The following is a 26,003-nucleotide window of genomic DNA, read 5'->3' as shown; positions in this document are numbered from 1 at the left end:
ACTTCTGAATAAGGTAATTATGTTGTAACTATAGAAAATCATTCCGCATAACAAGCAAGTGTACAAAAGTGAAAATATGTATGACCTAGTTTCGCGGAAAATATACACCGGGAAATACAAATGAAAAGCAATGAATGAAGGTTATTATTAAAAGAATACTGTAAATAATCGTGGCACAACACTGCTCCTCTCAAAGAAAAAAAGAATTCTGTCCCTAGAATTGACATGAAATAAAATGAATATATATTCAAATTTCAACATAAGAAGCATACATATATAACAGTAAAACAATATACATGTATATATCACAATAAGTCTCATTCATTTTAAAAAGTTCAATATAATTAAAAAGTTCTTTCTATTTTCTTGATTCAATGACACAAACAGAACTTCTGATCTTCTTAGAGGATTTGGGTTGAGTCTCGGTTAATCTATTTTGGAGTTTTCTCACTTCTTCTTTAAGATCTGTCTTCCTCTTTTCCAGTCTCTCTATAAAATTCCCAAATCGAAGGCACTCAAATGTATGCTTTTCTTCTAAGTCTTTAAGTTGATTTTCATGTGTTGATTTCATTTCTACCAATTTATTCTCTAATTCCAAAATTTGTTCATCTTTGGGGTCAATATTTACTTCCACAATTTCAATCTCCTCTTCTTCTTGTATAAATATTTTGTCATTTATACATGTTGATTCAATTTCTGTAATGTCTTCACCCTCAATCACCACATAAGGATTAATACTTTTCATACAAATATGTTCTTTGTTAACATGAGGTTTTTTAAGATCCTTTAAATGTCTTTGCCATTTAGCATGGGAAATTGTTTTAAAGTTACAGGTTTTGCATACAAATGGGACTCGGTCAACCGAAGCATGTTTAATTATAAAATGTTGAATTGTGTTTTTCGTATTTCCTCGAAAAGGACACTTCGAACATTGAAACAGTACCATAATTCTGTAAGAATAAAATTAATCAATACTTAATACTTTATAAAATTAACAAGTCTAAAATATTATTTTTATACAGGAATAAATAAATACATGTATAAAATGTGTATGTTTACTCTTAACATAACATTTATTCTAATTGATTGAGTTTTCTATTAACCCAGTCTGGTATTTCACCTACATACGGTTTTAATTTATCTATATGAACAACTTCATTTCTAGATTTAAAACAGATTTCATAGACCACTGTGCTCAAAACTTTTGAAATAAAATAGGGACCAAGCCATGGGGATTTAAATTTTTGTTTTATAGTTTTGTCAAATTTATATACAAGATCTCCCTTTTTATATATATGTTTTGTCAGTCTAGTGTCATGATTCTTTTTAAGTCGTTCTGCATTGGTCTTGAGATGTTTCCTGGCAATATGATACATATCTTGTAATCTATCTTGAAGATCTAGAGCATACTCATTTTGCCCTTCATATTTCTGGTCTGGCAGTGGATATATCAATTTTATTGGAATACTTATTTCTCGACCTAGCATTAAAAAATTAGGTGAGAAGCCTGTAGCAGGATGTGGTGTACTACGATAAGCTGCCAGTAGTAGATTGATGTTTACATCCCAGTCTGTAGCATTCTTGTTGATGAAACTTTTTATCATTCCTGCCAGGGTACGATTAAACCTCTCAATAAGCCCATTTGAGGCAGGATGGTAAGGTGTTGTCCGGGTCTTTGTTATTTCTAATATGCTACAGACAGCGTTAAACAATTCACTCTGGAAATTGCTGCCTTGGTCACTGTGCAGTTCTAGTGGTATTCCAAATCTCGTTATAAATTCCATTACAAACTTATGTGCCACAATATCAGCCTTTTGATGTGGCAAAGGATAAACTTCCATCCAACGGGTGAAATTATCTCCTATTACCAATAAATATTTATTTCTCCTCTGTGTTTGTGGTAAAGGTCCAATTACATCAATACTAACTCTGTCTAAAGGGTAACCCACTATTTGAAACAAATTGTGTCTCATTTTCTCTTGTTAAGTCCGAAAAATTGGAATTAACACTATATAAGGGAGCTCTTGGGGACCCTCCCCCTCTATTATTTAAAAACATTGGAAGTGGTAATTGTCTGTGTCTTAAATTCATATTTAATATACCAGACTGAATTAATACTTAATTTCAGTTACCTTTAATGTTATTAAAATATTTTTAGAAAAATACACTTTGTGTTTCAGTAACTCTTAGTGTTCAATTATTTTATATGGAATTATACACCTTGAGTTTCAATAACTCTTGGTGCTCAATAATTTATATGGAAAATACACCTTGAATTTCAATAACTCTTGGTGTTCTATAGTTTATAAGGAAAAAATACACCTTGAATTTCAATAACTCTTGGAGCTCAATAATTTATAAGGAAAAAATACACCTTGAATTTCAATAACTCTTGGTGTTCTATAGTTTATAAGGAAAAAATACACCTTGAATTTCAATAACTCTTGGAGCTCAATAATTTATAAGGAAAAAATACACCTTGAATTTCAATAACTCTTGGTGCTCAATAGTTTATAAGGAAAAAATACACCTTGAATTTCAATAACTCTTGGTGCTCAATAGTTTATAAGGAAAAAATACACCTTGAATTTCAATAACTCTTGGTGCTCAATAATTTATAAGGAAAAAATACACCTTGAATTTCAATAACTCTTGGTGTTCAATAATTTATATGGAAAAATACACCTTGAATTTCAATAATTCTTGGTGTTCAATATTTTATATGGAAAAATACACCTTGAATTTCAATAACTCTTGGTGTTCAATATTTTATATGGAAAAATACACCTTGAATTTCAACAACTCTTGGTGTTCAATAATTTATATGGAAAAATGCACCTTGAATTTCAATAATTCTTGGTGTTCAGTATTTTATATGGAAAAATACACCTTGAATTTCAATAACTCTTGGTGTTCAATAATTTTATATGAAAACCACACTTTGAGTTTCAATATAAGCTGATTTGTATGTTGTTTTTTTTTTTTTTTTATGTATTACTTTTTTCCTTCCTTTTTTTTTTTTTTTTAAATGATGTTTTTACCGCTGCCACCAATTGAAACGCCAACCGTTATTGTAAATGGTTTGGCAGATATTATACAAATATCAATTAAAGTCAAAGTAATAAAACTGTTTTGAAGTCCAAACTTTGGATAATCAAGAAATAAGATTTGTTTAAATAAATAAAAGCAGCTTTATTAAAAGCTAATATCATTAACAATAGTTATTAATAAATCAATTAAATAGAATTGCAGTGTGTGCCAAAATACCTGAATAAATAATTCTGGGTCACTGTCTGAAACTCAGCTGTTCACCAGCGGCTATAATTTGAAACTGACTATACTTTTCTCTAAACGTTTGAAAGATCCAGTTAATCAATACACCTAAAAATAGTACGCGTGTACACAATTGTGAAAGTAAACCAAAATGGCCTTTAACTTGACAAGTATGATTTTGGATAATTCTAACATTATAAAAGGATAACTATGGATAAAATAGGATGCATTAATAACTTCTGAATAAGGTAATTATGTTGTAACTATAGAAAATCATTCCGCATAACAAGCAAGTGTACAAAAGTGAAAATATGTATGACCTAGTTTCGCGGAAAATATACACCGGGAAATACAAATGAAAAGCAATGAATGAAGGTTATTATTAAAAGAATACTGTAAATAATCGTGGCACAACAAACTATATCAGGGTTGGTGTTGATTACCCTTTGTTGTCTTTTGATCCTCTCTCCTTCCAATTATAAAAAATGGCAAGGTACAATCGCTCTGCTGGTTAATGATCAGTTTCTCAGTTATTGTACTAAAACTTCAGAGTTAACACTAGATCTAGGACTCCTCTTACCAATAAAAATGTATAAACAAACAGTGGTTTAGGCATCTCTTTTCTTTTTGCACGAATACGTGTGGTACCAAATGAAATTTGATTCAGAAACACATGTTGACTCAGACAAATGAAAGTTCATTCTATAGTGTATATATGATGAATTTTATGTTCTCTGATTAGTACAGTGAAGATTTATGAACATTCTAAGGAACCTCTGATGTACACTATAGCAGACCATTACGTGCATATGCTCATTTGATTATGTAACTAAATTCTTCAAAAATGCTAAAAATATCATTGAAACCTTTATCTTACATTCATTTTGAAGTATTATCTTTATAAGAAATAACGTGGAAAGAACTACTTAAACTTAATTCTGCTTTGTAAACATTCACAGATTTTAAGTATCCACCTCTGGTCCTTGTTTTCCCATTGTCAAGTAAACATCCGGTATTAGGAAAATGTGCTTTTTAAAGAAGAAAGTTTAAGTTATTGCCAGCATGATTATATCAAAAGTTGGGAGTTTAATATAATTTTTATGTCGATCATTGTTATGATGCCCAAATGATTACCATGATTGCCTATTGTTAATAAGTTTAAAGGGATTAAAATCAGGATAAGTAAAAAATGTCAGGCTGGCTCAAATATTTTTGGAAGCTCTGGATTGGAATCAAACTTGGTTATATGATCACAAATAATAAGAACATCTCTTTGGATATGAGATTAACATGTTCAAGGTCAAGGTCACAAATACAAAAAAATAGACCTTAATTATTTTTTTTTTTTAATTTTGTAGCTTAATAACTCATGAAAAGCAAATATTTTGAATTGAAACTAAAGAATTTTATAAAAGTACATTTAAATACATTTTATTTTAGAGCCTATTCGACCATAATTCAAATCTTTTCACCATTGTATAAATGATGAATCCTGTGTTCTCAGATCAGTTAAGTGAAGATTTCTGAACATTCTAAGGAACCTCTGATATACAGAGAGCATTTTGACAATTTTTGCAATGTTTTTCTTATTGAATTTCATAAAAAAACTTTTTCCATGCACTTTTTGTTAGGGGATTTTTACTCTCAATTTTTAATAACCTCTCCTTTATGCTTCTGTAATTGTATGAAATGAGCAAATGTAATTTCATAGCAATTGTTTCATATTATGTATGGATTTCTCAGTGCACAGCAAATTTATATCTAAGTTTAACTTAGTTACACATGAGAGATCTAGGTATAAGGATAGCTGCTTGACAGTAAATTACATATATTTTTAGTGGACGATGTTGAAAACCCTGTAAAGACATTTGAACTAATCTCCTTCTGATTAAAAATAATGGCAAGGTACAATCCCTCTGGTTGTTAATGATCAGTTTATCATTTACTATTCAAAAACTTGACAGTTTATTCTTGATCTAGAAATGTATAAACAAACATTGGTTTAGGCATCTCTTCTCTTTTTGTATTCTATTCTATAGTGTATATATGATGAATTTTATGTTCTCTGATTAGTACAGTGAAGATTTATGAACATTCTAAGGAACCTCTGATGTACACTATAGCAGATCATTACATGCATATGCCCATGTATTAGAAAAACAAAGAGTCATTTTTAAGGCAGTTAATGAACAGATTTATGAAATTATTCATCTTTTGTGTGCTGTATACTGAAAACATGGATATTTTTGAGTTGTAAGTTTCATGATTACAATAAATAATCATGTGTGCAAGGTTAAATTCATGCTTTGAATAATAAGTTCAGCCTTCACATCATTATTGTTGCTTTTACAAACTAATCATGTAAAGGATTTTTTGCTCATTTTACCATGAGATAAGTGAAATTACCCCTCGCAAATATTCCAACATTTACACTACATGTTCTGGATTTTTCTACATCAGTATACTTGATGTTTTGATGACAGTTTTTTTTTCTTCCAAATTTTTGATTTCATAATAATAAGGTAAACTTTCCAACAAAAGACCATAGAAAACTCCAATAGGGTAACAGAAAACTCCAATAGGATAACAGAAAACTCCAATAGGGTAACAGAAAACTCCAATAGGATAACAGAAACTCCAATAGGGTAACAGAAAACTCCAAAAGGGTAACAGAAAACTCCAATAGGGTAACAGAAAACTCCAATAGGATAACAGAAAACTCCAATAGGATAACAGAAAACTCCAATAGGGTAACAGAAAACAGGATAACAGAAAACTCCAATAGGGTAACTCCGATAGGGTAACAGAACTCCAATAGGATAACAGAAAACTCCAATAGGGTAACAGAAAACTCCAATAGGGTAACAGAAAACTCCAATAGGGTAACACTTAAAACTGGATGTAAACTTTCCAACAAAAGACCATAGAAAACTCCAATAGGATAACACTTAAAACTGGATGTAAACTTTCCAACAAAAGACCATAGAAAACTTCAATAGGATAACAGAAAACTCCAATAGGGTAACAGAAAACTCCAATAGGGTAACAGAAAACTCCAATAGGATAACAGAAAACTCCAATAGGATAACACTTAAAATTGGATGTAAACTTTCCAACAAAAGACCCTAGAAAACTCCAATAGGGTAACACTTAAAATTGGATCTAAACTTTCCAACAAAAGACCATAGAAAACTCCAATAGGGTAACACTTAAAATTGGATGTAAACTTTCCAACAAAAGACCATAGAAAACTCCAATAGGGTAACAGAAAACTCCAATAGGGTAACACTTAAAATTGGATGCAAACTTTCCAACAAAAGACCATAGAAAACTCCAATAGGGTAACACTTAAAATTGGATGTAAACTTTCCAACAAAAGACCATAGAAAACTCCAATAGGGTAACACTTAAAATTTGATGTAAACTTTCTAACAAAAGACCCTAGAAAACTCCAATAGGATAACACTTAAAATTGGATGTAAACTTTCCAACAAAAGACCATAGAAAACTCCAATAGAGTAACACTTAAAATTGGATGTAAACTTTCCAACAAAAGACCATAGAAAACTCCAAGAGGGTAACACTTAAAATTGGACGAAAACTTTCCAACAAAAGACCATAGAAAACTCCAATAGGATAACACTTAAAATTGGATGTAAACTTTCCAACAAAAGACCATAGAAAACTCCAATAGGGTAACAGAAAACTCAAATAGGGTAACACTTAAAATTGGATGTAAACTTTCCAACAAAAGACCCTAGAAAACTCCAATAGGATAACACTTAAAATTGGATGTAAACTTTCCAACAAAAGACCATAGAAAACTCCAATAGGGTAACACTTAAAATTGGGTGTAAACTTTCCAACAAAAGACCCTAGAAAACTCCAATAGGGTAACACTTAAAATTGGATGTAAACTTTCCAACAAAAGACCCTAGAAAACTCCAAGAGGGTAACACTTAAAATTGGATGTAAACTTTCCAACAAAAGACCCTAGAAAACTCCAATAGGATAACACTTAAAATTGGATGTAAACTTTCCAACAAAAGACCCTAGAAAACTCCAATAGGGTAACACTTAAAATTGGATGTAAACTTTCCAACAAAAGACCATAGAAAACTCCAATAGGATAACACTTAAAATTGGATGTAAACTTTCCAACAAAAGACCACAGAAAACTCCAATAGGGTAACACTTAAAATTGGACGTAAACTTTCCAACAAAAGACCATAGAAAACTCCAATAGGATAACACTTAAAATTGGATGTAAACTTTCCAACAAAAGACCCTAGAAAACTCCAATAGGGTAACACTTAAAATTGGATGTAAACTTTCCAACAAAAGACCACAGAAAACTCCAATAGGGTAACACTTAAAATTGGATGTAAACTTTCCAACATCAGACCACAGAAAACTCCAATAGGATAACACTTAAAATTGGATGTAAACTTTCCAACAAAAGACCATAGAAAACTCCAATAGGATAACACTTAAAATTGGACGTAAACTTTCCAACAAAAGACCACAGAAAACTCCAATAGGGTAACACTTAAAATTGGATGTAAACTTTCCAACATCAGACCACAGAAAACTCCAATAGGATAACACTTAAAATTGGATGTAAACTTTCCAACAAAAGACCATAGAAAACTCCAATAGGATAACACTTAAAATTAGACGTAAACTTTCCAACAAAAGACCATAGAAAACTCCAATAGGGTAACACTTAAAATTGGATGTAAACTTTCCAACAAAAGACCATAGAAAACTCCAATAGGATAACACTTAAAATTGGATGTAAACTTTCCAACAAAAGACCCTAGAAAACTCCAATAGGGTAACACTTAAAATTGGATGTAAACTTTCCAACAAAAGGCCATAGAAAACTCCAATAGGGTAACACTTAAAATTGGATGTAAACTTTCCAACAAAAGACTATAGAAAACTCCAATAGGATAACACTTAAAATTGGATGTAAACTTTCCAACAAAAGACCATAGAAAACTCCAATAGGGTAACAGAAAACTCCAATAGGATAACACTTAAAATTGGATGTAAACTTTCCAACAAAAGACCCTAGAAAACTCCAATAGGATAACACTTAAAATTGGATGTAAACTTTCCAACAAAAGACCATAGAAAACTCCAATAGGGTAACACTTAAAATTGGATGTAAACTTTCCAACAAAAGACCATAGAAAACTCCAATAGGGTAACACTTAAAATTGGATGTAAACTTTCCAACAAAAGACCATAGAAAACTCCAATAGGGTAACACTTAAAATTGGATGTAAACTTTCCAACAAAAGACTATAGAAAACTCCAATAGGATAACACTTAAAATTGGATGTAAACTTTCCAACAAAAGACCATAGAAAACTCCAATAGGGTAACACTTAAAATTGGATGTAAACTTTCCAACAAAAGACCATAGAAAACTCCAATAGGATAACACTTAAAATTGGATGTAAACTTTCCAACAAAAGACTATAGAAAACTCCAATAGGATAACACTTAAAATTGGATGTAAACTTTCCAAGAAAAGACCATAGAAAACTCCAATAGGGTAACACTTAAAATTGGATGTAAACTTTCCAACAAAAGCCCATAGAAAACTCCAATAGGATAACACTTAAAATTGGATGTAAACTTTCCAACAAAAGACCATAGAAAACTCCAATAGGGTAACACTTAAAATTTGATGTAAACTTTCCAACAAAAGACCATAGAAAACTCCAATAGGATAGCACTTAAAATTGGATGTAAACTTTCCAACAAAAGACCCTAGAAAACTCCAATAGGGTAACACTTAAAATTGGATGTAAACTTTCCAAGAAAAGACCATAGAAAACTCCAATAGGATAACACTTAAAATTGGATGTAAACTTTCCAAGAAAAGACCATAGAAAACTTCAATAGGATAACACTTAAAATTGGATGTAAACTTTCCAAGAAAAGACCATAGAAAACTCCAATAGGATAACACTTAAAATTGGATGAAAACTTTCCAACAAAAGACCATAGAAAACTCCAATAGGGTAAAACTTAAAATTGGATGTAAACTTTCCAAGAAAAGACCATAGAAAACTCCAATAGGATAACACTTAAAATTGGATGTAAACTTTCCATCAAAAGACCATAGAAAACTCCAATAGGATAACACTAAAAATTGGATGTAAACTTTCCAACAAAAGACTATAGAAAACTCCAATAGGATAACACTTAAAATTGGATGTAAACTTTCCAACAAAAGACCATAGAAAACTCCAATAGGGTAACACTTAAAATTGGATGTAAACTTTCCAACAAAAGACCATAGAAAACTCCAATAGGATAACACTTAAAATTGGATGTAAACTTTCCAACAAAAGACTATAGAAAACTCCAATAGGATAACACTTAAAATTGGATGTAAACTTTCCAAGAAAAGACCATAGAAAACTCCAATAGGGTAACACTTAAAATTGGATGTAAACTTTCAAACAAAAGACCATAGAAAACTCCAATAGGATAACACTTAAAATTGGATGTAAACTTTCCAACAAAAGACCATAGAAAACTCCAATAGGGTAACACTTAAAATTGGATGTAAACTTTCCAACAAAAGACCATAGAAAACTCCAATAGGATAACACTTAAAATTGGATGTAAACTTTCCAACAAAAGACCCTAGAAAACTCCAATAGGGTAACACTTAAAATTGGATGTAAACTTTCCAACAAAAGACCCTAGAAAACTCCAATAGGGTAACACTTAAAATTGGATGTAAACTTTCCAAGAAAAGACCATAGAAAACTCCAATAGGATAACACTTAAAATTGGATGTAAACTTTCCAAGAAAAGACCATAGAAAACTCCAATAGGGTAACACTTAAAATTGGATGTAAACTTTCCAAGAAAAGACCATAGAAAACTCCAATAGGATAACACTTAAAATTGGATGTAAACTTTCCAACAAAAGACCATAGAAAACTCCAATAGGGTAACACTTAAAATTGGATGTAAACTTTCCAAGAAAAGACCATAGAAAACTCCAATAGGATAACACTTAAAATTGGATGTAAACTTTCCAACAAAAGACCATAGAAAACTCCAATAGGGTAACACTTAAAATTGGATGTAAACTTTCCAACAAAAGACCATAGAAAACTCCAATAGGATAACACTTAAAATTGGATGTAAACTTTCCAACAAAAGACTATAGAAAACTCCAATAGGATAACACTTAAAATTGGATGTAAACTTTCCAACAAAAGACCATAGAAAACTCCAATAGGATAACACTTAAAATTGGATGTAAACTTTCCAACAAAAGACCATAGAAAACTCCAATAGGGTAACACTTAAAATTGGACGTAAACTTTCCAACAAAAGACCCTAGAAAACTCCAATAGGATAACACTTAAAATTGGATGTAAACTTTCCAACAAAAGACCATAGAAAACTTCAATAGGGTAACACTTAAAATTGGACGTAAACTTTCCAACAAAAGACCATAGAAAACTCCAATAGGATAACACTTAAAATTGGATGTAAACTTTCCAACAAAAGACCATAGAAAATCCAATAGGATAACACTTAAAATTGGATGTAAACTTTCCAACAAAAGACCATAGAAAACTCCAATAGGGTAACACTTAAAATTGGATGTAAACTTTCCAACAAAAGACCATAGAAAACTCCAATAGGGTAACACTTAAGATTGGATGTAAACTTTCCAACAAAAGACCATAGAAAACTCCAATAGGGTAACAGAAAACTCCAATAGGGTAACACTTAAAACTGGATGTAAACTTTCCAACAAAAGATCATAGAAAACTCCAATAGGGTAACACTTAAAATTGGATGTAAACTTTCCAACAAAAGACCCTAGAAAACTCCAATAGGGTAACACTTAAAATTGGATGTAAACTTTCCAACAAAAGACCCTAGAAAACTCCAATAGGGTAACACTTAAAATTGGATGTAAACTTTCCAACAAAAGACCATAGAAAACTCCAATAGGGTAACACCTAAAATTGGATGTAAACTTTCCAACAAAAGACCCTAGAAAACTCCAATAGGGTAACACTTAAAATTGGATGTAAACTTTCCAACAAAAGACCATAGAAAACTCCAATAGGATAACACTTAAAATTGGATGTAAACTTTCCAACAAAAGACCATAGAAAACTCCAATAGGGTAACAGAAAACTCCAATAGGATAACAGTTAAAATTGGATGTAAACTTTCCAACAAAAGACCATAGAAAACTCCAATAGGATAACACTTAAAATTGGATGTAAACTTTCCAACAAAAGACCATAGAAAACTCCAATAGGATAACACTTAAAATTGGATGTAAACTTTCCAACAAAAGACCCTAGAAAACTCCAATAGGGTAACACTTAAAATTGGATGTAAACTTTCCAACAAAAGACCATAGAAAACTCCAATAGGATAACACTTAAAATTGGATGTAAACTTTCCAACAAAAGACCATAGAAAACTCCAATAGGATAACACTTAAAATTGGATGTAAACTTTCCAACAAAAGACCCTAGAAAACTCCAATAGGGTAACACTTAAAATTGGATGTAAACTTTCCAACAAAAGACCCTAGAAAACTCCAATAGGGTAACACTTAAAATTGGATGTAAACTTTCCAACAAAAGACCCTAGAAAACTCCAATAGGGTAACACTTAAAATTGGATGTAAACTTTCCAACAAAAGACCATAGAAAACTCCAATAGGATAACACTTAAAATTGGATGTAAACTTTCCAACAAAAGACCCTAGAAAACTCCAATAGGGTAACACTTAAAATTGGATGTAAACTTTCCAACAAAAGACCCTAGAAAACTCCAATAGGGTAACACTTAAAATTGGATGTAAACTTTCCAACAAAAGACCATAGAAAACTCCAATAGGATAACACTTAAAATTGGATGTAAACTTTCCAACAAAAGACCCTAGAAAACTCCAATAGGGTAACACTTAAAATTGGATGTAAACTTTCCAACAAAAGACCATAGAAAACTCCAATAGGATAACACTTAAAATTGGATGTAAACTTTCCAACAAAAGACCATAGAAAACTCCAATAGGATAACACTTAAAATTGGATGTAAACTTTCCAACAAAAGACCCTAGAAAACTCCAATAGGATAACACTTAAAATTGGATGTAAACTTTCCAACAAAAGACCATAGAAAACTCCAATAGGGTAACACTTAAAATTGGATGTAAACTTTCCAACAAAAGACCATAGAAAACTCCAATAGGGTAATACTTAAGATTGGATGTAAACTTTCCAACAAAAGACCATAGAAAACTCCAATAGGGTAACAGAAAACTCCAATAGGGTAACACTTAAAACTGGATGTAAACTTTCCAACAAAAGATCATAGAAAACTCCAATAGGGTAACACTTAAAATTGGATGTAAACTTTCCAACAAAAGACCCTAGAAAACTCCAATAGGGTAACACTTAAAATTGGATGTAAACTTTCCAACAAAAGACCCTAGAAAACTCCAATAGGGTAACACTTAAAATTGGATGTAAACTTTCCAACAAAAGACCATAGAAAACTCCAATAGGGTAACACTTAAAATTGGATGTAAACTTTCCAACAAAAGACCATAGAAAACTCCAATAGGGTAACACTTAAAATTGGATGTAAACTTTCCAACAAAAGACCCTAGAAAACTCCAATAGGGTAACACTTAAAATTGGATGTAAACTTTCCAACAAAAGACCCTAGAAAACTCCAATATGATAACACTTAAAATTGGATGTAAACTTTCCAACAAAAGACCCTAGAAAACTCCAATAGGATAACACTTAAAATTGGATGTAAACTTTCCAACAAAAGACCATAGAAAACTCCAATAGGATAACACTTAAAATTGGATGTAAACTTTCCAACAAAAGACCCTAGAAAACTCCAATAGGGTAACACTTAAAATTGGATGTAAACTTTCCAACAAAAGACCATAGAAAACTCCAATAGGATAACACTTAAAATTGGATGTAAACTTTCAAACAAAAGACCCTAGAAAACTCCAATAGGGTAACACTTAAAATTGGATGTAAACTTTCCAACAAAAGACCCTAGAAAACTCCAATAGGGTAACACTTAAAATTGGATGTAAACTTTCCAACAAAAGACCCTAGAAAACTCCAATAGGGTAACACTTAAAATTGGATGTAAACTTTCCAACAAAAGACCCTAGAAAACTCCAATAGGGTAACACTTAAAATTGGATGTAAACTTTCCAACAAAAGACCATAGAAAACTCCAATAGGGTAACAGAAAACTCCAATAGGGTAACACTTAAAATTGGATGTAAACTTTCCAACAAAAGACCATAGAAAACTGCAATAGGGTAACACTTAGAATTGAATGTAAACTTTCCAACAAAAGACCCTAGAAAACTCCAATAGGATAACACTTAAAATTGGATGTAAACTTTCCAACAAAAGACCATAGAAAACTCCAATAGGGTAACACTTAAAATTGGATGTAAACTTTCCAACAAAAGACCATAGAAAACTCCAATAGGGTAACACTTAAAATTGGATGTAAACTTTCCAACAAAAGACCATAGAAAACTCCAATAGGATAACACTTAAAATTGGATGTAAACTTTCCAAGAAAAGACCATAGAAAACTCCAATAGGGTAACACTTAAAATTGGATGTAAACTTTCCAACAAAAGACCATAGAAAACTCCAATAGGATAACACTTAAAATTGGATGTAAACTTTCCAACAAAAGACCCTAGAAAACTCCAATAGGGTAACACTTAAAATTGGATGTAAACTTTCCAACAAAAGACCCTAGAAAACTCCAATAGGGTAACACTTAAAATTGGATGTAAACTTTCCAACAAAAGACCATAGAAAACTCCAATAGGATAACACTTAAAATTGGATGTAAACCCAACAAAAGACCCTAGAAAACTCCAATAGGGTAACACTTAAAATTGGATGTAAACTTTCCAACAAAAGACCCTAGAAAACTCCAATAGGGTAACACTTAAAATTGGATGTAAACTTTCCAACAAAAGACCCTAGAAAACTCCAATAGGGTAACACTTAAAATTGGATGTAAACTTTCCAACAAAAGACCATAGAAAACTCCAATAGGATAACACTTAAAATTGGATGTAAACTTTCCAACAAAAGACCATAGAAAACTCCAATAGGATAACACTTAAAATTGGATGTAAACTTTCCAACAAAAGACCATAGAAAACTCCAATAGGATAACACTTAAAATTGGATGTAAACTTTCCAACAAAAGACCATAGAAAACTCCAATAGGGTAACACTTAAAATTGGATGTAAACTTTCCAACAAAAGACCATAGAAAACTCCAATAGGGTAACACTTAAGATTGGATGTAAACTTTCCAACAAAAGACCATAGAAAACTCCAATAGGGTAACAGAAAACTCCAATAGGGTAACACTTAAAACTGGATGTAAACTTTCCAACAAAAGATCATAGAAAACTCCAATAGGGTAACACTTAAAATTGGATGTAAACTTTCCAACAAAAGACCATAGAAAACTCCAATAGGGTAACACTTAAAATTGGATGTAAACTTTCCAACAAAAGACTATAGAAAACTCCAATAGGATAACACTTAAAATTGGATGTAAACTTTCCAACAAAAGACCATAGAAAACTCCAATAGGGTAACACTTAAAATTGGATGTAAACTTTCCAACAAAAGACCATAGAAAACTCCAATAGGATAACACTTAAAATTGGATGTAAACTTTCCAACAAAAGACCATAGAAAACTCCAATAGGGTAACACTTAAAATTGGATGTAAACTTTCCAACAAAAGACCATAGAAAACTCCAATAGGGTAACACTTAAAATTGGATGTAAACTTTCCAACAAAAGACCATAGAAAACTCCAATAGGGTAACACTTAAAATTGGATGTAAACTTTCCAACAAAAGACCATAGAAAACTCCAATAGGGTAACACTTAAAATTGGATGTAAACTTTCCAACAAAAGACCATAGAAAACTCCAATAGGATAACACTTAAAATTGGATGTAAACTTTCCAACAAAAGACCCTAGAAAACTCCAATAGGGTAACACTTAAAATTTGATGTAAACTTTCCAACAAAAGACCCTAGAAAACTCCAATAGGATAACACTTAAAATTGGATGTAAACTTTCCAACAAAAGACCATAGAAAACTCCAATAGGATAACACTTAAAATTGGATGTAAACTTTCCAACAAAAGACCCTAGAAAACTCCAATAGGATAACACTTAAAATTGGATGTAAACTTTCCAACAAAAGACCCTAGAAAACTCCAATAGGATAACACTTAAAATTGGATGTAAACTTTCCAACAAAAGACCCTAGAAAACTCCAATAGGATAACACTTAAAATTGGATGTAAACTTTCCAACAAAAGACCACAGAAAACTCCAATAGGGTAACACTTAAAATTGGATGTAAACTTTCCAACAAAAGACCCTAGAAAACTCCAATAGGGTAACACTTAAAATTGGATGTAAACTTTCCAACAAAAGACCACAGAAAACTCCAATAGGATAACACTTAAAATTGGATGTAAACTTTCCAACAAAAGACCCTAGAAAACTCCAATAGGATAACACTTAAAATTGGATGTAAACTTTCCAACAAAAGACTATAGAAAACTCCAATAGGATAACACTTAAAATTGGATGTAAACTTTCCAACAAAAGACCACAGAAAACTCCAATAGGGTAACACTTAAAATTGGATGTAAACTTTCCAACAAAAGACCATAGAAAACTCCAATAGGGTAACACTTAAAATTGGATGTAAACTTTCCAACAAAAGACCATAGAAAACTCCAATAGGATAACACTTAAAATTGGATGTAAACTTTCCAACAAAAGACTATAGAAAACTCCAATAGGGTAACACTTAAAATTGGATGTAAACTTTCCAACAAAAGACTATAGAAAACTCCAATAGGATAACACTTAAAATTGGATGTAAACTTTCCAACAAAAGACCACAGAAAACTCCAATAGGGTAACACTTAAAATTGGATGTAAACTTTCCAACAAAAGACCCTAGAAAACTCCAATAGGGTAACACTTAAAACTGGATGTAAACTTTCCAACAAAAGATCATAGAAAACTCCAATAGGGTAACACTTAAAATTGGATGTAAACTTTCCAACAAAAGACCCTAGAAAACTCCAATAGGGTAACACTTAAAATTGGATGTAAACTTTCCAACAAAAGACCCTAGAAAACTCCAATAGGGTAACACTTAAAATTGGATGTAAACTTTCCAACAAAAGATCCTAGAAAACTCCAATAGGGTAACACTTAAAATTGGATGTAAACTTTCCAACAAAAGACCATAGAAAACTCCAATATGGTAACAGAAAACTCCAATAGGGTAACACTTAAAATTGGATGTAAACTTTCCAACAAAAGACCATAGAAAACTCCAATAGGGTAACACTTAGAATTGGATGTAAACTTTCCAACAAAAGACCCTAGAAAACTCCAATAGGATAACACTTAAAATTGGATGTAAACTTTCCAACAAAAGACCATAGAAAACTCCAATAGGGTAACACTTAAAATTGGATGTAAACTTTCCAACAAAAGACCATAGAAAACTCCAATAGGGTAACACTTAAAATTGGATGTAAACTTTCCAACAAAAGACCATAGAAAACTCCAATAGGATAACACTTAAAATTGGATGTAAACTTTCCAAGAAAAGACCATAGAAAACTCCAATAGGGTAACACTTAAAATTGGATGTAAACTTTCCAACAAAAGACCATAGAAAACTCCAATAGGATAACACTTAAAATTGGATGTAAACTTTCCAACAAAAGACCCTAGAAAACTCCAATAGGGTAACACTTAAAATTGGATGTAAACTTTCCAACAAAAGACCCTAGAAAACTCCAATAGGGTAACACTTAAAATTGGATGTAAACTTTCCAACAAAAGACCATAGAAAACTCCAATAGGATAACACTTAAAATTGGATGTAAACTTTCCAACAAAAGACCATAGAAAACTCCAATAGGGTAACAGAAAACTCCAATAGGGTAACAAAAAACTCCAATAGGGTAACAGAAAACTCTAATAAGGTAACACTTAAAACTGGATGTAAACTTTCCAACAAAAGACCATAGAAAACTCCAATAGGATAACACTTAAAACTGGATGTAAAGTTGCCAACAAAAGACCATAGAAAACTCCAATAGGATAACAGAAAACTCCAATAGGGTAACAGAAAACTCCAATAGGGTAACAGAAAACTCCAATAGGATAGCAGAAAACTCCAATAGGATAACACTTAAAATTGGATGTAAACTTTCCAACAAAAGACCCTAGAAAACTCCAATAGGGTAACACTTAAAATTGGATGTAAACTTTCCAACAAAAGACCATAGAAAACTCCAATAGGATAACACTTAAAATTGGATGTAAACTTTCCAACAAAAGACCACAGAAAACTCCAATAGGGTAACACTTAAAATTGGATGTAAACTTTCCAACAAAAGACCATAGAAAACTCCAATAGGGTAACACTTAAAATTGGATGTAAACTTTCCAACAAAAGACCACAGAAAACTCCAATAGGGTAACACTTAAAATTGGATGTAAACTTTCCAACAAAAGACCATAGAAACTCCAATAGGGTAACACTTAAAACTGGATGTAAACTTTCCAACAAAAGACCATAGAAAACTCCAATAGGGTAACACTTAAAATTGGATGTAAACTTTCCAACAAAAGACCACAGAAAACTCCAATAGGATAACACTTAAAATTGGATGTAAACTTTCCAACAAAAGACCCTAGAAAACTCCAATAGGATAACACTTAAAATTGGATGTAAACTTTCCAACAAAAGACCACAGAAAACTCCAATAGGGTAACACTTAAAATTGGATGTAAACTTTCCAACAAAAGACCATAGAAAACTCCAATAGGGTAACACTTAAAATTGGATGTAAACTTTCCAACAAAAGACCACAGAAAACTCCAATAGGATAACACTTAAAATTGGATGTAAACTTTCCAACAAAAGACCCTAGAAAACTCCAATAGGATAACACTTAAAATTGGATGTAAACTTTCAAACAAAAGACTATAGAAAACTCCAATAGGATAACACTTAAAATTGGATGTAAACTTTCCAACAAAAGACCACAGAAAACTCCAATAGGGTAACACTTAAAATTGGATGTAAACTTTCCAACAAAAGACCCTAGAAAACTCCAATAGGGTAACACTTAAAATTGGATGTAAACTTTCCAACAAAAGACCATAGAAAACTCCAATAGGATAACACTTAAAATTGGATGTAAACTTTCCAACAAAAGACTATAGAAAACTCCAATAGGGTAACACTTAAAATTGGATGTAAACTTTCCAACAAAAGACTATAGAAAACTCCAATAGGATAACACTTAAAATTGGATGTAAACTTTCCAACAAAAGACCACAGAAAACTCCAATAGGGTAACACTTAAAATTGGATGTAAACTTTCCAACAAAAGACCATAGAAAACTCCAATAGGGTAACACTTAAAATTGGATGTAAACTTTCCAACAAAAGACCATAGAAAACTCCAATAGGGTAACACTTAAAATTGGATGTAAACTTTCCAACAAAAGACCATAGAAAACTCCAATAGGGTAACACTTAAAATTGGATGTAAACTTTCCAACAAAAGACCCTAGAAAACTCCAATAGGATAACACTTAAAATTGGATGTAAACTTTCCAACAAAAGACCATAGAAAACTCCAATAGGATATTCTTAAAATTGGATGTAAACTTTCCTACAAAAGACCATAGAAAACTCCAATAGGGTAACACTTAAAATTGGATGTAAACTTTCCTACAAAAGACCATAGAAAACTCCTATAGGGTAACAGAAAACTCCAATAGAGTAACACTTAAAATTGGATGTAAACTTTCCAACAAAAGACCATAGAAAACTCCAATAGGATAACACTTAAAATTGGATGTAAACTTTCCAACAAAAGACCATAGAAAACTCCAATAGGGTAACAGAAAACTCCAATAGGGTAACAGAAAACTCTAATAGGGTAACACTTAAAACTGGATATAAACTTTCCAACAAAAGACCATAGAAAACTCCAATAGGATAACACTTAAAACTGGATGTAAAGTTGCCAACAAAAGACCATAGAAAACTCCAATAGGATAACAGAAAACTCCAATAGGGTAACAGAAAACTCCAATAGGGTATCAGAAAACTCCAATAGGATAGCAGAAAACTCCAATAGGATAACACTTAAAATTGGATGTAAACTTTCCAACAAAAGACCCTAGAAAACTCCAATAGGGTATAACTTAAAATTGGATGTAAACTTTCCAACAAAAGACCATAGAAAACTCCAATAGGGTAACAGAAAACTCCAATAGGGTAACACTTAAAATTGGATGTAAACTTTCCAACAAAAGACCATAGAAAACTCCAATAGGATAACACTTAAAATTGGATGTAAACTTTCCAACAAAAGACCATAGAAAACTCCAATAGGATAACACTTAAAATTGGATGTAAACTTTCCAACAAAAGACCATAGAAAACTCCAATAGGGTAACACTTAAAATTGGATGTAAACTTTCCAACAAAAGACCATAGAAAACTCCAATAGGGTAACACTTAAAATTGGATGTAAACTTTCCAACAAAAGACTATAGAAAACTCCAATAGGATAACACTTAAAATTGGATGTAAACTTTCCAACAAAAGACCATAGAAAACTCCAATAGGGTAACACTTAAAATTGGATGTAAACTTTCCAACAAAAGACCATAGAAAACTCCAATAGGGTAACACTTAAAATTGGATGTAAACTTTCCAACAAAAGACCATAGAAAACTCCAATAGGATAACACTTAAAATTGGATGTAAACTTTCCAACAAAAGACCATAGAAAACTCCAATAGGGTAACACTTAAAATTGGATGTAAACTTTCCAACAAAAGACCATAGAAAACTCCAATAGGATAACACTTAAAATTGGATGTAAACTTTCCAACAAAAGACCCTAGAAAACTCCAATAGGGTAACACTTAAAATTGGATGTAAACTTTCCAACAAAAGACCCTAGAAAACTCCAATAGGATAACACTTAAAATTGGATGTAAACTTTCCAACAAAAGACCATAGAAAACTCCAATAGGATAACACTTAAAATTGGATGTAAACTTTCCAACAAAAGACCATAGAAAACTCCAATAGGGTAACAGAAAACTCCAATAGGGTAACAGAAAACTCCAATAGGGTAACAGAAAACTCTAATAGGGTAACACTTAAAACTGGATGTAAACTTTCCAACAAAAGACCCTAGAAAACTCCAATAGGGTAACACTTAAAATTGGATGTAAACTTTCCAACAAAAGACCATAGAAAACTCCAATAGGGTAACACTTAAAATTGGATGTAAACTTTCCAAGAAAAGACCATAGAAAACTCCAATAGGGTAACACTTAAAATTGGATGTAAACTTTCCAACAAAAGACCATAGAAAACTCCAATAGGGTAACACTTAAAATTGGATGTAAACTTTCCAACAAAAGACCATAGAAAACTCCAATAGGGTAACACTTAAAATTGGATGTAAACTTTCCAACAAAAGACCCTAGAAAACTCCAATAGGATAACACTTAAAATTGGATGTAAACTTTCCAACAAAAGACCATAGAAAACTCCAATAGGGTAACACTTAAAATTGGATGTAAACTTTCCAACAAAAGACCATAGAAAACTCCAATAGGATAACACTTAAAATTGGATGTAAACTTTCCAACAAAAGACCATAGAAAACTCCAATAAAAAGACCATAGAAAACTCCAATAGGATAACACTTAAAATTGGATGTAAACTTTCCAACAAAAGACCATAGAAAACTCCAATAGGGTAACACTTAAAATTGGATGTAAACTTTCCAACAAAAGACCATAGAAAACTCCAATAGGGTAACACTTAAAATTGGATGTAAACTTTCCAACAAAAGACCATAGAAAACTCCAATAGGATTACACTTAAAATTGGATGTAAACTTTCCAACAAAAGACCATAGAAAACTCCAATAGGATAACACTTAAAAATGGATGTAAACTTTCCAAGAAAAGACCATAGAAAACTCCAATAGGGTAACACTTAAAAATGGATGTAAATTTTCCAAGAAAAGACCATAGAAAACTCCAATAGGGTAACACTTAAAATTGGATGTAAACTTTCCAACAAAAGACCATAGAAAACTCCAATAGGGTAACACTTAAAATTGGATGTAAACTTTCCAACAAAAGACCATAGAAAACTCCAATAGGGTAACACTTAAAATTGGATGTAAACTTTCCAACAAAAGACCCTAGAAAACTCCAATAGGATAACACTTAAAATTGGATGTAAACTTTCCAACAAAAGACCATAGAAAACTCCAATAGGGTAACACTTAAAATTGGATGTAAACTTTCCAACAAAAGACCATAGAAAACTCCAATAGGATAACACTTAAAATTGGATGTAAACTTTCCAACAAAAGACCATAGAAAACTCCAATAAAAAGACCATAGAAAACTCCAATAGGATAACACTTAAAATTGGATGTAAACTTTCCAACAAAAGACCATAGAAAACTCCAATAGGGTAACACTTAAAATTGGATGTAAACTTTCCAACAAAAGACCATAGAAAACTCCAATAGGGTAACACTTAAAATTGGATGTAAACTTTCCAACAAAAGACCATAGAAAACTCCAATAGGATTACACTTAAAATTGGATGTAAACTTTCCAACAAAAGACCATAGAAAACTCCAATAGGATAACACTTAAAAATGGATGTAAACTTTCCAAGAAAAGACCATAGAAAACTCCAATAGGGTAACACTTAAAAATGGATGTAAATTTTCCAAGAAAAGACCATAGAAAACTCCAATAGGGTAACACTTAAAATTGGATGTAAACTTTCCAAGAAAAGACCATAGAAAACTCCAATAGGGTAACACTTAAAATTGGATGTTTGATTTAAGGTATCAATAGTATGCACATGTTATAAAATGCTAAATATGTATTGTATAAATGATGAATCCTGTGTTCTCAGATCAGTATAATGAAGATTTCTGAACATTCTAAGGAACCTCTGATATACACTTCTTAGATAAAATTCTTTGCACTGATGTCACTAAGGTTATTACAAGAGTAATAAGGTTTTTAAAGTTTTTAGTGTATTGGTACAAGTTCAATGTCCTTTTATAGTTAACACTGACAACTTGTGACAAACCTACAGTTATTAAGAGAATTATTGTTCATAAATTTAACTGATTATATAGTGACATGTGCCTTTTCAATTATTGATAAATCAAAGAGATTTTCAAATTGCAAGATAAATTCATTCCTTTTAAATCTGCACCTGGTGAATAAATCTTCAACCTTTCTGATGGGCTGAAACTTTTTATCAGATACTAGTTTACAGGAATGAATTCATATTGGAACTGAGAGTGTCTATAAAGTGTTAGAACATCTGTATTTCTTTCTAGCCATAATATTTGTTGGAATATGAAGAAAAAAGCATTGAACGATCAACAATTTATAAAAACATTATAAATAAAATAAATAAATGGGAGAAAAAAGATACTATTATAAATCAATGTAAAGAGATCTTTTAAATTGAAAATCTTGCTAGATATAATTAATGAAAAAAATATTCAACAAATGATTCTGTTTCAGGAAAGAAGACAGGAAAAGAAACAGAATAAAGAAATGTTTAAATCAGAGATGAAAAGACAAGAAAAGGAAGTGTTAAATGTTCAGAACAATCTACAAGGCATGAAATTGTGATTTATGAAAACATTGATACTGACTTATTGACATGCTATCAAATTTGAAAAGTCATGAAAAAAAACTACATAGAAAGAGATAAGCTTGTCATATGCTTGTGCTTTCCATTTGATTAGAGAGACGAAGAGAGAAAAAGTTATATGTAGTATTCATTACAGCTCTTCTATAAAAGCATGCAAAGCAAACCTTTGATCAACTTGCTTGCTATGTTTGCTTGGATGTTTGCAAACAATAGGTAGGCTGAGTTTTAGTCTGTTTTATATATACTGGGATTTGATTGGACAATAAAAATTGACATGCAATGAAGTTAATGTTTATTGTCCAATCAAATTCCATTATATAGTAAACAGACTGAAACAGACTACCTACCTTTTGTTTACAAACATCCAAACAAACATAGCAAGCAAATTGATCAAAGGTTTGCTTTGCATGCTTTTATAGAAGAGCTGTAAATGTGAAAAATAGTGAACTGGTAGCCCTGAGTTTTAAGATGTTCAATAGAGAATGCTCACTGAAGATATTTTTGTTAAAAACTGCCCCCACTATTTTATGTAGTCAGTTTTGGACTGTCAGAACTGATTTACATATTTTTGGAAGATATTAGTATTTCTAACATTGTCCAGAATAAACAAACATCCAAAGTATATATTATTTTAAAGATCATCATATCATGAAAAGTTATTTCACATTCTTTGATAAAGACTTATGCAAATTATTTATCATGAAAAAAATGCCAGTTTAAAGAATGAAAAGATGATTTTTTTATTCCCTTTTTGGGGTCTAGGTAATTCCCTTGATTTTTTGCTATTTTAATAGAGACTGTAAGAAAGTGGTAGTACTTGGTACATGTGACATCAGGCCTGCCGCAGCATTACTCACAATTCAGCTCTTATTACCAAATCGGTTTACATTTGGTGTAAAGGGGTATAACGTCATTTGTATTTTTTTCAGTGGCAAAATTTATAAATTTTTTCAGTTAGGAAATTGTGATAAGATTAGCATTACACTAATAAATATCATATATCAAGAGGTATAAATTTTTAACTGTGTACATTTTTTCCTTTTTGTAATGTTATGAATTTTTTTATATTTGTTGCAAAAGGCACATAAATTGATTTTTAGATTTGCAGTTTGAATTTAGACATCAGCAATCATCAGTCAAAGAAATACGTGACACAATTTTTCTGATAAAAAAATGATTTAGTAAAAAAATATTGTTTTAGACAAATTGCTGAATATAAAGTCATGTTAGACCAGCCTAGCAACCTTTGTGTCTTCTTGTAATGAAAGGTAAATAAAACAGTTGCTTTAACAGTGAATGTGTGTACATTTATAATTGAGGTATTTTAAAAACAAACTTTAACCTTTGTTATGCGAGATATTTTGTTACATTGTGTTATTCTTGTTGCTGTATTTATTAATAAAAGAAAATATGGTTACATATGTTTTAATTTTAAAACAGAAAATAATATTGCCCAACACAAAAATATACATTTAGTTATAGTAATGATGGAAAGGTATAAGTTTACAAAAGCAAGACAAGTCATACTGATAACAGCAAATATAACCTCCAAATGATAAAGAGATAAATATCAAGGAATACATACAGGAGTAAATATGTTTTAACCAGGTAAAGCTTATCCTTGTCACATTTTTATACGACCGCAAACAAATTTTTGTGGTCGTATATTGGTTTGACGTTGGCGTCGTCCGAAGACACATTGGTTTTGGCACTCTAACTTTAGTTTAACTGAATGGATCTCAATGAAATTTTACCACAAGGTTCAATACCACAAAAGGAAGGTTGGGATTGATTTTGGGGGTTATGGTACCAAAAGCAAAGGAATTAGGGGCCAAAAATAAGCATTTTTGTAACTTCCAGACATAACTTGTGTGTTAGTGTATGGATCTCTCTGAAATTGTACTGCAAGGTACCATACCACAAAGGGAAGGCTGGGATTGAGTTTGGGGGTGTTGAATCATAAGGGGGTTCAAAAAATTTGGGGGGGGAATTTTTTTTTTTTTCCTTTTTTTTCTTTTTTTCCTTTTTTTTTCTTTTAAAATTTTCCATTTTAAGTTGGTTATTTCTGATTTATATTTAAAAGCAAATAATAATGATATGGTAGGAGATACACACCAAACAGGATGTGTAAATTATTATATAATAAGTATTGTGCAATAGCAAGAAATTTTCAATTGCACAGTATTGCACAATAGCAAGAAATCTTCAATTGCACAGTATTGCGCAATAGCAAGAAATCTTCAATTGCACAGTATTGCGCAATAGCAAGAAATATCCAATAGCACAATATTGCGCAATAGCAAGAAATATTTAATTGCACAGTATTGTGCAAAAGAAGATACTTCGTATAAATTGCTTATTTCTTGACCAATTTCAATGGGGTTTTATTCTTGAATTCTTGGGGTTCTTTAATATGCTGAATCTAACCGTGTATTTAGTTTTTGGATTTTGGGCCCCGTTTTTAAATTGGTCCACATTGAGGTCCAAAGGGTCCAAAATTAAACTTTGTTTGATTTCATCAAAAATTGAATTATTGGGGTTCTTTGATATGCCGAATCTAACCGTGTATTTAGATTCTTAATTTTTGGTTCCGTTTTCAAATTGGTCTACATTAAGGTCCAAAGGGTCCAAAATTAAACTTAGTTTGATTTTAACAAAAATTGAATTCTTAGGGTTCTTTGATATGCTGAATCTAAACATGTATTTAGATTTTTTGTTTCCCTTCTCTAACTTCAGTTTGCCTCAACCAAATGTTATGAAACTTATACACAATGCTTATTACCACAAAACACAGATTAAGTTTGAATTTTGGTTACGTCACTTTTACTGTTCTAGA

The 26,003-nt window shown here is 31.3% G+C and overlaps 1 protein-coding gene across 2 annotated transcripts in view; it reads left to right on the top strand.

Annotated features, from left to right (window-relative positions):
* Positions 1–24,584, top strand: part of LOC127735109 (protein LTV1 homolog) — a 44,652-nt gene extending 20,068 nt beyond the window's left edge. For both annotated transcript variants that reach the window (XM_052245205.1, XM_052245200.1), the window contains exon 11: positions 23,035–24,584. In XM_052245205.1, the coding sequence (XP_052101165.1) occupies positions 23,035–23,145 (111 nt within the window). In that variant the 3' untranslated portion in view covers positions 23,146–24,584. The remainder of the gene's footprint in view (positions 1–23,034) is intronic.
* The last annotated feature ends 1,419 nt before the right edge of the window (positions 24,585–26,003 follow it).

This window comes from Mytilus californianus, unplaced genomic scaffold (assembly GCF_021869535.1).
Source record: "Mytilus californianus isolate M0D057914Y unplaced genomic scaffold, xbMytCali1.0.p SCAF_1, whole genome shotgun sequence".
NCBI classification, from domain to species: domain Eukaryota; kingdom Metazoa; phylum Mollusca; class Bivalvia; order Mytilida; family Mytilidae; genus Mytilus; species Mytilus californianus.
Note: the sequence above shows the minus strand (reverse complement) of the source record. Positions and strands in the feature narration are given on the sequence as shown.